Source organism: Caretta caretta, chromosome 26, assembly GCF_965140235.1.
Source record: "Caretta caretta isolate rCarCar2 chromosome 26, rCarCar1.hap1, whole genome shotgun sequence".
Taxonomy (NCBI): Eukaryota; Metazoa; Chordata; order Testudines; family Cheloniidae; genus Caretta; species Caretta caretta.
Genome location: NC_134231.1, coordinates 737,458 through 751,681, shown reverse-complemented (window position 1 = coordinate 751,681; position 14,224 = coordinate 737,458). Strand labels below are relative to the sequence as shown.

The 14,224-nt window shown below is 51.2% G+C and overlaps 1 protein-coding gene across 1 annotated transcript in view; it reads right to left on the bottom strand.

Annotated features, from left to right (window-relative positions):
• SFRP1 (secreted frizzled related protein 1) overlaps positions 1-13,724 on the bottom strand; it is a 51,573-nt gene extending 37,849 nt beyond the window's left edge. Inside the window, exons 1-2 of the mRNA XM_048829356.1 lie at positions 12,961-13,724; positions 244-321 (exon numbers count right to left, since the gene is read on the bottom strand). Of these exons, the coding sequence (XP_048685313.1) occupies positions 244-321; positions 12,961-13,504 (622 nt within the window). The 5' untranslated portion in view covers positions 13,505-13,724. The remainder of the gene's footprint in view (positions 1-243; positions 322-12,960) is intronic.
• Positions 13,725-14,224: the final 500 nt, after the last annotated feature.

The following is a 14,224-nucleotide window of genomic DNA, read 5'->3' as shown; positions in this document are numbered from 1 at the left end:
GAAAGAAAAGGCAAAACATGATGGCCCTGCAGCAGCCATGCAGTGCTCCCAGCATGCTAGGAGGGAGCTGCTCCTCCTTCATCGAATTTACTGCACCATGGCAATTCCTAACCAAGACAGGAAACTGTCAGTAATTAGCTGAGCAGCCCAAGGAGAGGGGGCTCGGCATGATATCGAGTTTCTCCTCCCTTGTGTAAATGAAACTCTGAAAAGGGAGAAGAGGAGGCCGGAATGTTTCCTTACCGAATTCACTGGCACACAGGTGTTCAATGATGGCGTCCGACTTCATCTCGTTGTCACAGGGGGGACACACAGCCGTTCCTAGCCAGGGAGGAGAGACGGGATTAGTACAGAGCACACTCAAACTGGAGAGATTTGGTGCCAAACTGGTTACATTCTTAGACCAGTTCCCACCAGGGCTACCCTCCCACAAGGCATTCTCTATGCATCCCATGACGTGCTGAACCAATGGCCCAGCCTTGGGGAGGATCTGAGGCCTGGGGAGCCCATGGGAAGGCCTAAAGGAGCCACTTTCAGATGGATGAGGAGCCTGGCTTGGTGTGCAGGTAAAAGGCTGGTCTACATTTAAAACACCACAGCGCAGACACTACGTATGCCGAGAGGAGGGGTTCTCCCACCCCAGAAGAATTCTTCTGGCTCCTTCCAAGTGCTACACAGGGACTTAGGTTGGCTTATCTACATTCTTCCAGGGTGTGGATTTTTCACACCCCTGAACAACGTAGCTAATTTTCTAGTCTAGACCAGGCCTAAGGAACTCTGCTGAAACAGGTTCCCAGAGCCCTGGCAGGGAACTTTCTGTGGTGAAGTGGGGCTTACAGCTACAGCATCCTGCAGACAGGAGTTCTCTGCACCAACTTTCTTCTGCAGTTCCCACCTCCCTGTACAATGGAGCTGAATGCTAAAGGCTGCCGGCTGGGATTGAGTCACTGCTCAGCGAATGGGCCAGACCTGCCACTCTTGTGGCTGACTGGTGAAATCCTGCCTGGTAAGAACAGAAGCTATGGAACCGGAAATGTATGGAGTTATTCCATCTACATTAATACCACCTTTTTGGTGGCCCAACGTGGGACATAAAGGGTTACCCAAACTTGTACAAAGCTTGTTACCCAGTCAGAGGTTTGGTTTTAGATTTAAAGGATGGAGGGGAGGAAGTGGTTTGAGCATTGGCCTGCTAAACCCAGGGTTGTGAGTTCAATCCTTGAGGGAGCCATTTAGGGATCTGGGGCAAAAATTGGGGATTGGTCCTGCTTTGAGCAGGGGGTTGGACTAGATGACCTCCTGAGGTCCCTTCCAACCCTGATATTCTATGATTCTAAATTATTTGACTGAGATGTGGCTTTTACCTGTTACTGGTCCTATTGCAGTGGTGCTCCTTTCCACAGGCTTTGAGGAGAAATTCGTCAGGGTGACTCAGCTCACTCCCCTCCCTCCCTGAGCAAACAAAACCCTTTCACCGCTAGCGTGAGTGTGTGTTGGGGGTCTGTGTGTCACACAATATCTCTGTGCGTCAGGAAGGTTTTAGCACCAAGTCACCTGCTGAGCATGTCCCCTCTGAGCATGTGTCAGGAATTCCCACCAAGTACAGGCGAGCTTGTTTATTTGAGAAGTGGAGGGAAGCACGGGACCCACTGTTTCTCCTTTTGCACCGCACTCACACCGTCCCTCCTTGTTATGAGCCATGCTCTGGGCTTTACTGGTGCTTCTCTGCCCCTCCCCGCCCTCGAGCCCTACAGCTGTGCTCTTGAGAAACTAGTCTCTGCTCCTGCTCCTAAAGGTCTGACTGCACTTGGGGTTCTCTGCTGCAGCAGGGGCACAAGGCCCTCCCCAGGGGTGGCCTAAGAGCGATACGGTGCACCCAGCCAAGACACGCACAGAACAGCGGCCTGGCTTTGAGCTGCTGGGCCAGGTGAGGAGCCGGCCGGGGAAGGCTGCTGCCAAACTGGCAGGGAGAAGCTGTTCTGGGGCCAGACCCTAAGCAGTGTCACTCCATATTGCCTCCAACGCTTCCAATGAATGGGGGGAAAGGGCATCCCCATAAGTGACATCCTGGAGCTCACCGGAGCCCCAAACGGGCAGCACGGCTCCGCCAGGTAAGATCCGGAACTAACAATGCAGAGGAGGGGTGAGGCTGGACTCCCGCAGCCGCAGCGGGGGTACATGTCAGAGGGGGCCTGCAGGTCTGACAGCCCTAATGGCTGGAGTTTATCCCCAGAACAAGCCCACCCTGGGTGGCAGCAAGGCAGCTACGCTCCTCCCACCCACATGCCTCACTCTGAGCCCTGGCTTCGTCCTGGATTGCAGCAGGGCTCTTAGGGGAGGGTGGGACATGCCATCCCGGGTCATTTCCTGAGGTCCGCCCTGTGACGCGGTGACACTGTGCCCTGACCTACAGCCCTGTTTCCAGGTCCTGCAGCCAGCTCTCGGCAGACGGGCTGTGGTCACCCAGAGCACAGGTGTACGCCGCTGACGGGTACATTTATCGAAAAGGGAGACCCTACTTCTGCTCTTGGTCCAGCAAACTCGAGGGCCCTTTTCCACGGGAGAGCGATTCCCAGGGAATATAAAAACACACCTCTGCCTGGTACAACGTACAGCGAGAGTAATTCACCAGTAGAACAAGTCACTGAGGGTCAGGGTGGATTCTCCCTCACTGACCATTTTTAAATGAAGACTGGCTGTTGCTCTAAAAGATCTGCTGCGGGAGTTATTTTGCAGCAGGTCTCTGGCCTGTGCTACCCAGGAGGTCAGACTAGATGATCACAGTGGTCCCTTCTGGATCTGGAATCTGTTACTCTGTGAGGGGATGGCTTTCCCCCGGGCTCTTGAGGGCAGAAGGATGGGCATCCCTCCTTGACGACCTTCAGGATTATTGGACAAAGAAACAGACAGATCCCAAATGAAGTGAGGTGTAAACTCAGAGGAGAAGGATGGTCTTGTGCTTAAGGCACTGTCCTGCCACTCAGGAAAGCAGATGGTCAGTTCTCTGCCACTGTCTCCCTGGACAGCCTCGTCCAAGTCACATAGTACTTCTGTCCCCCTCTGTTAAATGGGGATGATAAACCTTCCCTTTTCTATGTAGGTTCTAAATGCTTTAAGTCAAGAACTGTCTGTTACTATTTGCATGTGCAGGTCCCTGCCCAATGGGGCTCTGATCTCAGTCAAGTTTGTAGATGCTACTGGGGAACAAATAATTAACCACAGTGTTCATATAACATCTAGAATTTAGCTCATTTCATGATCCAGGTGTCCATGGATTCTGTCTCTCTTTCTCCACCACGGGTGGGAGGAGGAGTGGGCAGGGATGTATGGCGCAGGCCCCTTGTGAAACAATAATATGCAATCACCACTTCTATCTTTTCAATTTACAAGTGACTTTGATAGGAGCAGGATCCAGCCCTCGCAGCTTTAGCCAGGGCCTGTTAACTCCCCAGGAAGTTATTTTCCAATAAGCAGTCAAGGAAGATTTCCATCCAGCCTCCAAACGTTAATGAACTGTATGAAATGGACAAAGGAAGCCACAGGGTCTCGCCAGGGCATTCTCCTCCAAGTGCTTGGACTGAGAGCCAGGAGGCCTTCAGCCACATGTTCCGAGAACAGCTCAGAGCTGGGAGGTTAGTCGCACTGCTGAATTACCCCTATTCACACGTACCACCCACATATTAGCTCACACCTGGAAACAGCTGCGTGGCGAGGGCAGTGTGTCATTCGCACACCTGTTAATGGGCTGAGGCAAAACTGGGGGGAGCTGAAGAGTTAAGCCAGTTAGCCCATATGAAAACCACAATTGCCTTGTCCACGCGAGGATTTTCCCATGTGTTAACCCAGCTTTTCCCTAGTGAGGGCAGGCGTCCGTGTCACTGGAGCCCCGGAGACTCCCCGTTGTGCTGGGTGCTTTACAGACCCACTGGAAGAGTGGGGAGGGAGGGAGGCAGAGCAGGGCAGTGACTCGACCACAGTCACAGAGCAGGGCAGGGTAGAGATGAGACCAGAGCCCAGAGCTCCTGAATCTCAGCCCAGTGCCCTGGACTCCCCGATCCTCTTGCTCAGCGTCTGTCACTCAATCATTCCGTGTGACTTTTCCCTGCATTCCTCCTGTTAGCAGACTCACCCCCAAAAGGCTGGTTGTAAAAGATGTTTGCAGCAGAGCTAGACTCGCTGCAGGGTTTATGGCAGCAGAATTACCTGGTGGCACGAATTACCCCAGGGGCCAAGTGCACAGCAATTGTGCAAGGTGCCCCCTACACCAAGGGCCCAGAGCCAGCAGAAAAGTCCTGAAAGTAACTGACCCTTTGGTCAGTCTGCTGACTCAGCACGTCCCCTGTGCAGCTTCTACCAAGGCAGCTCACTGTACTTTAAAGCTGCCCTCCCTTGCTGGAGCCCACCTGGAAGCCGGAGGGTGCCAACACCTATTGTTGGGTGGGGGCGAATCAAGCCAATTTCTACTTGTTTCAATCGAGAATGAGCTTGGTAGATAAGAAAACATCTCCAGCTGGCTTCACGGAAAGTCCCAGCCAGCAGCAGACCCGGACACAGGCTGCAGCCAGCAAAGCGCTGGCTGAGAGGGAATCTGGTGCCAGAGTCCTTCCCGGTTCCCATAGAATAACTGACCTGTGAACAGAGGTTTCCCCTACACTGGGGCTGCCAGTGGACCTTCTACTCTCCTGTTCTGTCCACCGGCTTTCCTGGGTCTGGTCCTACTGCACTTTAATCCATTTTCGGGCCAGCCCCCACAGCCCTGGGACATGCATGCAGGTAGGTGTTTGAGGTGCAGGGTGAGTTCAGAACCAGCCTCACACCGGCAGGTGCACTCTGCTTTGTATCTTGTGGGAGGTGCAATCTGTGGGGTGGAACGTACAGGCCCCCTCTCACTTCCAGCACCTGCAGAATAGCTTCTAGTCTGACTTTACCCAAAGAAAGCAGTAGTGGCTTGAACACTAGCCTAGGCCTTAGGAGACCTGGGTTCTAGTCCTACCTCTACCAGTGACTTGCGCAAGTAATTTCCAATCTACATGCCTCAGTTTCCCCATCTGTAAAATGGGGTTAATGATACTGACTTCCTTTGTAAAGTGCTTTGAAGCCTACTGATGATAACCGTGAGGAATAGACAATAGCATCAGTGTCCTCAGACCATTACTAAACTTCCTGCTGGTTCGAGAGTGAATGCAGAGTGCTTTCCACTTGGTCAGGAGCTCCAGGAGTTACTTCTACAGCGTGCCCACAAAAGAGGGGAACTGTTGAGGAACATGACACCAAAGCTGAACATAGGAAAGCCCAAAGAGCAGCTGCTGCTCTCTGTGGCTTGAAGGGCCGGTGCTGTGGGGAGCCATCAGGCTCAGAAGGATTAGATTTTTATCAGTAAGTGTCAATAAACACTGATTTCACCGTACACAAACAACTGACCACAAACATTTCCATCAATAATAATCGAAATTCACAGCTATGCAAAGTGAAGAAAATGCTGCACGAGAACTTGTTAGCGTTTACATGGTCTATTTACACATGATGTTGACAATTTGTGTTTTAATAGGTTTCAGAGTAGCAGCCGTGTTAGCCTGTATTCGCAAAAAGAACAGGAGGACTTGTGGCACCTTAGAGACTAACCCATTTATTTGAGCATAAGCTTTCGTGAGCTACAGCATCCGATGAAGTGAGCTGTAGCTCACGAAAGCTCATGCTCAAATAAATGGGTTAGTCTCTAAGGTGCCACAAGTACTCCTTTTCTTTTTGTGTTTTTCTTTTTGTGTTTTAATAGTTATAAAGCGTTAGCTTTTTGAGTCTCAACATCTACTGTCATTAAATAATTGTCTGACCCCCCATAATTTCCCACAACTGTGAAAATTTAAATGATAAAAATTGAAAAAACAAATCCTTAAAAATAAACATTGATGTTATCCATCAATACTGTATAAAAAGCAGTGAATTCTGCCAAGCCTATCTGTGAGCTAATTGTTGATAATATCTGCCCCCGGGGGTTGTCACATAGTTTCACACAAGCCATGTTTTGGTTCTTCCTGGGAAAAGGCTGCCATCTAAAGGCAGAGCAGCGCCCAGCGTGCCTCATGGAAGTTAAGGTCTTTCGGCCACATCCCTTTCAACATCCCTCCTGAAAAGCAATTACCAGCTCTGCGTAAGCTTCCCCGCATGGCAGGACGCAGAACAGGGACTGTGCAATCCCCATGCTGGAAGGTGTGGCAGAGAGGAGACAGACCAAGCTTGCTTACACACACACACACACACTCTCTCTCTCTCTGCCTGGCTTTGACTGCCACATGCTTAGCCCCACCTCCACCAGCACTAAGACCAAGCGCCTCCATGGTGTTTCCTAATGATAGCTCCGTTTTCTCCTCTCTCTCTCGCCCACCCTTAACGGCCACGTCTCCCCGTCCTGTGCACAGACGGCTCCAATTGAGGGGAGAAGGCCATCACATCCCGTATCCAGGACCCTGCTGGAGTTCACCCTGCTTGCTTGTCAGGCCCCTGATGAGGGCAGAGACAGGGGCCCGAGAGGTGCAGGCTAAGGTACGGGATGTGCTGTCCTATGGTTATCAAATGGTATTGCAACCCACAGAGAAATGCACATGGGAGCCAGCTATGTACTCATCTCCTCATCACAGATATAATAGCAGAGACCAGAGGTCCTAGTCCCACTGGCCCCCGGGCATGCGCCTGGATAGGTCACCACCCCGCCCTGTGCCACCAACTCCCCCCGGGGTTAGTAACATTTACCTGCCTGAAGGGATGGCGTGAGGATTTAATGCGACTGTTTGAACAGCACTTGGAGATCTCCAGCTGGAAGGGGGAGAGAAAGGTAATGGATATTCCTGTACTGGCAGTGATTAATTGGTGCCAGGGCTTGGCAGGGCGGAGCCCTGGCACCTCTGGGCCTGGAGGTTCACAGCCCGGCAGTTCAGAGCCTGGCACATCTGGGCTTGCCACGTCAGTTATGAATGTAAAAAAATTGCTTGAGACCCAGCCCCTCTTTCATTACAAATTAAGCACTGTGTACTGGTAACACATATTCAGAAGCTGGCACCTGGCTGGCTCCCAGGAATGGGTTGCGTGGACACTGTGGGGCAGGGCAACCCCACAATGCCTGAGGGACTCGGGTGAAACAAGTTACTTGTTATCTGGGCCAAGCAGGATTCCCAGGCATTGTGTCTCTTAACCCCATGATGCCATGGGGGAGGGAGCATGCCCTTCAAGGACAAAGGGGACTCTTCAGACTCCGGGACTCCTCGCTGGGCACTTGTGAGAGCTGTCTGACTTTGAACAGTCACTAGCCCCCCGGCTGCTCAGAATGTGTTCAGTAACAGCACCGAGTCTTTCCCTGCAGCCCATAGCCCAGCTCCACTGCCCCTGCACAGGGCCCAGAGCAAACTGGGGAGCAAGGCAACATGGGCTCTGGCGTGGACCAATATCCAGCAGCACCAAGGCCCTGTCTGCACTCCGAAGTTAAGTCGGCCTAACTTACATCGGCATACGGCCCCCGCAGTTATTCAATCTCGTGTGTGCACACTTGCTCCTGGTGTCGGCAGTGCGGGTACTCCCCATGTAGCGACGGTACTGTCAGCGTGGGGCATTGTGGGATTGCCCCTGACAGTCAGTAACAGTCGCCGGATGCAACGCGGTGTCTACACTGACACTGTGTCGACCTAACTGCATCGACTGTGACTCTCCGCCGCTTGGGGAGGTGGAGTTACCAAATTTGCTAGAGAGGCACTTACGTCGTCTGGAGCCAAATTTAAGTGAAGACACTTCCACAGCTAGGTTGATGCAAGGCAGCTTACGTCAACCTAACCCTGTAGTGCAGACCTGGCCTAAAATAACACTCTGGGGCTGCAAGGAAATTGATGCTGGCCTGGGGTCCCGGGCTACACAGTGAGTTCAGATCACCGGAGGCCTGGACAAAGCCTGGCTTGGGCATCTCCTAGCTGGTATGAATTTTGACTGGGCCAACACGCTGTTTTCTGCATTTGACAGCATTTCTGAACACAACCTCAGTCTGTTCCCAGCCTGGTTTTCCCCTGCTGTCCGTTTCCTACCGCTCAGCTTTCAAGCAGCCTTACTCCAGGGGCAGGAAGAGGAATGTGTAATGCTATATTAATCTGTGACTCCCCTGATGCATCCTGTAGGCCTGCAGGCTTTACCGCCTCCTACTTAAGGAGAAAGGAATTCAGCAGGTCAGCTCTTTGAGAGGCAGAACCAAATTCCAGTGCTAAGGTGTTAATGGGGAAAAATACTGAAAGGGTTCGTACGTTTTTATTAATATGGGAGGGGGGAGCAGTGCTGGGCTCTGACCTTATTTAAGTCAACAGGAAACAAGTCCCAGCACCTGAAATCTAAGGGGGCTCCAGTTTAGTTTTTTTTTTTTTTTTTTAATAAAAAGAAAAATCCAAAGAACAAAATCTACCCCCAGGAGCAGAGGAGCCCAGCAGCCCCAGCGGTTCAGCAGCAGAAAAGCCCAGGCTGAGCTGGTGTACTGCAACTGACTCACCCCCCAGCGGTCCATTATCAGCCCATAGCTGGGAGGCTGGGGGCTTTCAGAGGGTGCTCTGCAACTCGCTCTGCCGTGGTTCTTTGCAGGAGTGTGAGGTGCTGGGAACTTGCAGAGGCTCAGCACCCTGCAGGAGCAGGCCCCTGCATTTATTGATTTCAGGCCAAGGTCCAACTCTTTGCTAGGAGGTTGGGTACGAGACATTGGCTGGGGAGGGGTCCCAGAGTTGCTGTAGGTTGGGATTAACTTTCAAGTTCACTCTGCCTGTTAGCTCTTTGTTTCTAATAGAAGGGGGCAAACAATTCTTAGTAAATAATGCATCTGGGAACCTGAGCCCACTTCTCTGTTTGTCAGTTTCCCACAAAGAGACTGTGGGCCAGCCCCCACTGCTGTAAATCACTCCACTAAGGTCAGTGCAGCTATATTAAGTGATACCAGCTGAGGATCAAGCCCTCTGATTGTTGCAAAATGTTCTCTATTTTAAACTATGTGCCTGATGCAGAAATACCCTGCCGATGGGACAGGCACAAAGCAGTCACTATTTGTTATCCCTGGTGGATGACTGGTCAGCTACGTCACATCGTAGTTTTTCTCCAAATGGACACAACTAAAACCTTACCAGCAGGAGCCAGGAAAGTGAAAGGGATTTCAAGATGGCTGCAGGAACTTTCCCAGCACATGCCTTCATGTGAACACACTTTTACATGAGCGTTCAAAGACTCTTGCTTTCTGGGAATGTTTTTGCAAACAAACAAAATCAATTGTATGAACATTCATGGCAAACAAGAGTGTGAATGCCATTTAACAGAGGTGTGGGTGTAGCTGAGGACTTCGGTACTTTCTTTCCACAACTTGCCCAATCCTAGTTACTAATTTGTGCTTTTAAGTGAACAGTCAATGGATCCAGAAGCTCTTGTGATGGGCATGTTTCTGAAGTGCTGATAGGACAGGGCCATGTCTACACTATGGACACTACAGAGACACTGCTATGGTTCCTATACGGATGGAGGGGTCTTTCCATCGCTGTAGGTAATCCACCTCTTCAAGAGGCAGTAGCTAGGTCAACAGAAGAATTCTTCCATCAACCTACCCACTTCTAGGTCGACCTAACAAGAGCACTCAGGGGTGTGAATGTTTTTCACTCCCCTGAGCACTGTAGCTATGTTGAGGTAACTTTTAAGTGGGGGCCAAGCCTAGATCCTTTCTGCAACCCACAGAAAAGGATTCACAAATGCTTGGAACCGGAGTTGACATCATTTATTGTAACAAAGTCACTTTACTGATTACCGTGATTAGCATGCTATTTATATTGTGTCGGCGATCATGTTAGAAATGGTTAGAGAGGGACAGTTCTCATCAGCACTGCCCAGGGGAGGGTGCTGAGTTTTAAATCCTGTGTTTATCCGAAACTATTTTTGGACATTTCTAAAGCTATGTCTACACCTAGCACTTTTGTCGGAAAAGCACACCCCTCTGACCGACATAAGTTACACCGACAGAAGCAGCAGCCCAGAGAAGCTCTCCTGCCAACGTAGCTACCGCCGCTCATTGGGGATGGTTTAATTATGCCTACCGGAGAGCTCTCTCCTGCCAGCATAGAGCAGGTACACGGGAGACCTTAGAATGGCACAGCTGCAGCGGTACAGCCGAGAGGCTGTAACGTCTCCCGTGTAGACGTGGCCTAACCTATACGGGAAAGCTGAGCAGAATCGGTTTGTTTGGAAAGATCTTCTTTCCTAGCCCTTGAAAACAGCACTGATTTTAAAAGAAGAAGTTGGGAAGTGCTGAGTCTGGGCTGACCCAAAGCAGTGGCAATCTGTAATGACGGGGGTTACCGCGGAAAACACATGGGGACAACTACACTGGGGATTCCAAGAGGCACAGAACAAGTCCTCCTACATTCTCAGAAGACGAGAGCACAGCTCTGCTGAGTTACCGTAGCCTTTCAAGACAGTGATTTCACAGCCTTCCTTCAAAGTAAAGGACTTTTCCAAGAGATAAATTTGGGTCAAAACCCCGAAAAAGCCAGAAAATTGGAGACTGTGCTCCACAAATCCCTGCTGTTCCCCCATGTCCTGCCCCTTGCACTCACCCATCAGGTGGGACTCTCAGTGTACCTGGGAACTCACTTGGGCTGCCCAGCTTGCCTCGACTGTGGGTGGAGTGGTGGGTTCCCTATGGGGACGTGACAGCAGACTAAGAGCCTCTTCCCCCTTCCCCCCAAACATTTACCGGCCATGGCTGGACCTTGCAGTGCATGTCATGCCCCACATGCTGATGTCCAGACAGATTGCGCTGGTGCAGGCCCCCCTGAGAGATGGTGTCTCCCCCCCACACTCCTTGTCACACATTGTCACCGGGTCAGGTTTGTCACCCAAACATGGCATCACTCTGCCCTTTTCCACCTAGTGTTAAACTGAGGGCTAAGATGCTCTAATTCACAGCAGCAGGGACGATCCAGCTCCCTGTTCTCCAAGGAGCCACCCTCCCTCCTGCCAAGGAAGGCTCAGGAGATCGGAAACTCTGTGGAAGCCCCTGCTGCATTGGGACAGGGATGGCGAAACGGGTCAGTCCCATCCCTGCTGAACGAAAGCACCAGAACGCTCACTCTTTTCCCTAGCCGAGCAGCCCCCGTGTTGGCAGGGGCTGGGATCCTAGCTGCGAATGGACAGGGAGAAATGGACACAATTCCACCCCCCTGCTCCCCACTCTTTTCAGCAATCAGAGTTAACGGGACAGTGCCTCTCTCTCTGCAAGTGCTCCGTGCTCTAATTTTTACAGACACGCTGAGGATGTTACTCCTTGATTCCAGACTGCGCTCATTTCCTGCCCTAGAGAGTGGAAATTAAATGATAATTGGAGGATTCTGGGCAGTACAGTTTCTGGTGTGGAAAGTAACATAATATTATATAACCCGCAGTGAGAGGAGAAACCCAGGCTGGCTGGGCAAGGGCTCTCCCTCAGCACTGAGCAGAACATAAAGTGCTTTGTTTGCCAAAGGTAACTGCACTTGAGCAGCTATAACTAATGGCAAATTTATCTTCAGATGAACCCTGGACACACAGGGAATAAATCACTGGAATTATTCCCCTGGCTGCCACGAACTCCCTTCAAAAGCAGCTCAGGAAAACCAAGTGATCCTGTCCCTTCCAAGTGAAGCTAGAGGCACCAGAAGAAGAGAGCTGCAAGCCCTTTTTAAATACATTGTCTTCATTTTTTAATATTTTCTTTCCTACTGACCTTTGAAATACTTTTAGGATCCAGAACTGGAGAGCTAAACACCTGGTCCTCTATTTGTTTTAAAAGTTTTAAGCAACAAACCAAAGATTAGTTTCAGAGTAACAGCCGTGTTAGTCTGTATTAGCAAAAAGAAAAGGAGGACTTGTGGCACCTTAGAGACTAACCAATTTATTTGAGCATAAGCTTTCGTGAGCGACAGCTCAATCCCCCAACTAACTAAACTTTGCATCCGATGAAGTGACCTGTAGCTCACGAAAGCTTATTCTCAAATAAATTGGTTAGTCTCTAAGGTGCCACAAGTACTCCAAAGATTAGTGTAACTCAATCCACACAAGTCCATGGAATATCAAATAGATCTGCTGTCCAATAGAATCAAACAAGCAGTTTGCCTCTGCTTTGTCCAAACAACCTGGAAGTCTGTTTAACTTACAATAAAATTCTTGATCAGAACTGTTGCCCCGTACAAAACTCCAGCCCCAGGTCCAGGTTTACAGCCCTTACCTGAAATGAACAGGATTTGTTTTTCTAAATACGTGTAACCTGCTGCACTGAGGCTGCTTTGTCGCATGACTGAAGCAAGCCCATCCAGCCTCAAATTTCAGCGCTGCTAGGAAAACAGGGTGTTCTTGACAGGTTTATTTTCACTCCTTCCCCAGGTTAGCCCAGGTTTAGATGTGTGGCCTGGGCTATTACTCTAAAATGGTTCCATGAGACTTAGGAATGCGAAGAAAGGTCCATTAGAACAGAGGCAGCAGCCGTCCCTTTCACGTCACTGTCAATAGTGGTAGACGGGTCCCAGATATCAATACTAGGCTCCGGTCTAAGAGAATCAGAACCACCAGGAAGGAGCCCAGCCCGGAGGAGAACATTTACATGCTTAGAGGCTGATCCTGCTAGTGTCTAAGACACTGAACTTCGGCAGAACGCTTGCTGCAGAGAGGGGACACTCAGAGAGAAGAGTTGCTCGCAAAGTGGTAGCTGGGGCAAGTTCTAAAGGGAGAACTTGCTTCCCTTCTCTTCCCCCCTCTGTGGCTGGAGGAGGGGCGGCTACCCTGGAGCAGAGTTCAGGTGATTCGTGCTACCACTTCTGGAGGGAGCTCTTCTTCGGACTGGAGCTGCATCTCCCTCAGGCCAGCCTCTGCTCTGCTAGGAAAGGGGGGAACCCAGGGGTTAGTAGGGACAGGGTCAGCACCAGTGAGTCTTACCTTGGGGCTTGGAAGCCTCTGTGGCGTTGGGAGTGGTCATCGCAATGCAGACGTCGTCCTGGGGGAACTGGTCGCACTTGAGCATTTCTGGCCAGTAGAAGCCAAAGAACTGCATGACGGGCTCGCAGGAGTCACGCACGGCCTCGCAGAGCCAGCGGCAGGGGTAGATGGGCCGGTCCAGGCACACGGGGGCAAACAGGGAGCAGAGGAAGACCTGGGTGCCAATATGGCAGTTCTTGTTGAGCAAGGGCACCCAGCTGCTGGCCTGCTGTTTCACCTCGGCCATGGTCTCGTGGTCCAGCAGGTTGGGCAGGACCATTTTGTCATAGCCCACGCTGTGACAGAGGCGCAGGTCCGCTGGGATGGCCACGCACTGTGGGGGTTTGGTGTAAAATCGCCCACTTTGGTAAGAGCCTATGTCGGACTGGAAACTCACATAGTCATATTCATTTGCATCACTGCAAGCAAAGAGTCCGGCTGCCAAGGCCAGCAGAGCCCCGGCTCCGCTCCAGCTGGGGCCTCCTGAACTGTGGACTCTGCCCATTCTTTAAGCTGAATGAAATCAAGTTCCAGGAGCTTTCTGCTTCCTTTCCCCTCCTGGGTTGGAGGTCTGCAGAGAAATCCTCCCGCCCGGTGCTAGGCAGAGGTCTGCCCTCCTTCCCTTGCCTCTGAGTGCCTGAGCAAAGGAAGCAGCCTCTCTCGCCTGGTGGCTGTGCCTGGAGCACCTACTCTGGAGGCAGCCAGACTGAGAATGGCCAGAGCTCTTGTTGGAGAGAGTTTCTGAGCCTCACACACCAGCCAATCAGCACTGAGCTGCTCCTAGTGCACTCATTTACAAGTGTCAGTCACAGACTCAATTAGCCAATCACCTCCCTAGCACGGGCTCATTTGGGTATAAGCTAGATACAGGTCAACTCCCCTTAAAACAAAACCCAAAGCTGCACAACAGAGTGAACTGCATCTTCCCTGCAGGAAGCAGCAAACTTCTCGGATGCCAGGTAATGGAGACAGCTCATGTTTTACCTTCAGAGTCGCACACGCTGACTCACAAATCAACCAAGTCTTAGTTCCCTACAGCTCCAGGCAAGCGAGCGACATGTCTGGGAGGCTTTCTGAGTGCCGTGAAACCTGCAGAGCACAAGCCCAGGAACTTTTTGCTCCTTACAGAGTCTGCTGTGCTGCCCAGTGGAGGAGTTCTCTTGTCAGAGCTTCCTGAAAGGGTGAAGATATGGCAGTTCTGCAGTTAGCATTGTCCAGCAGCCCA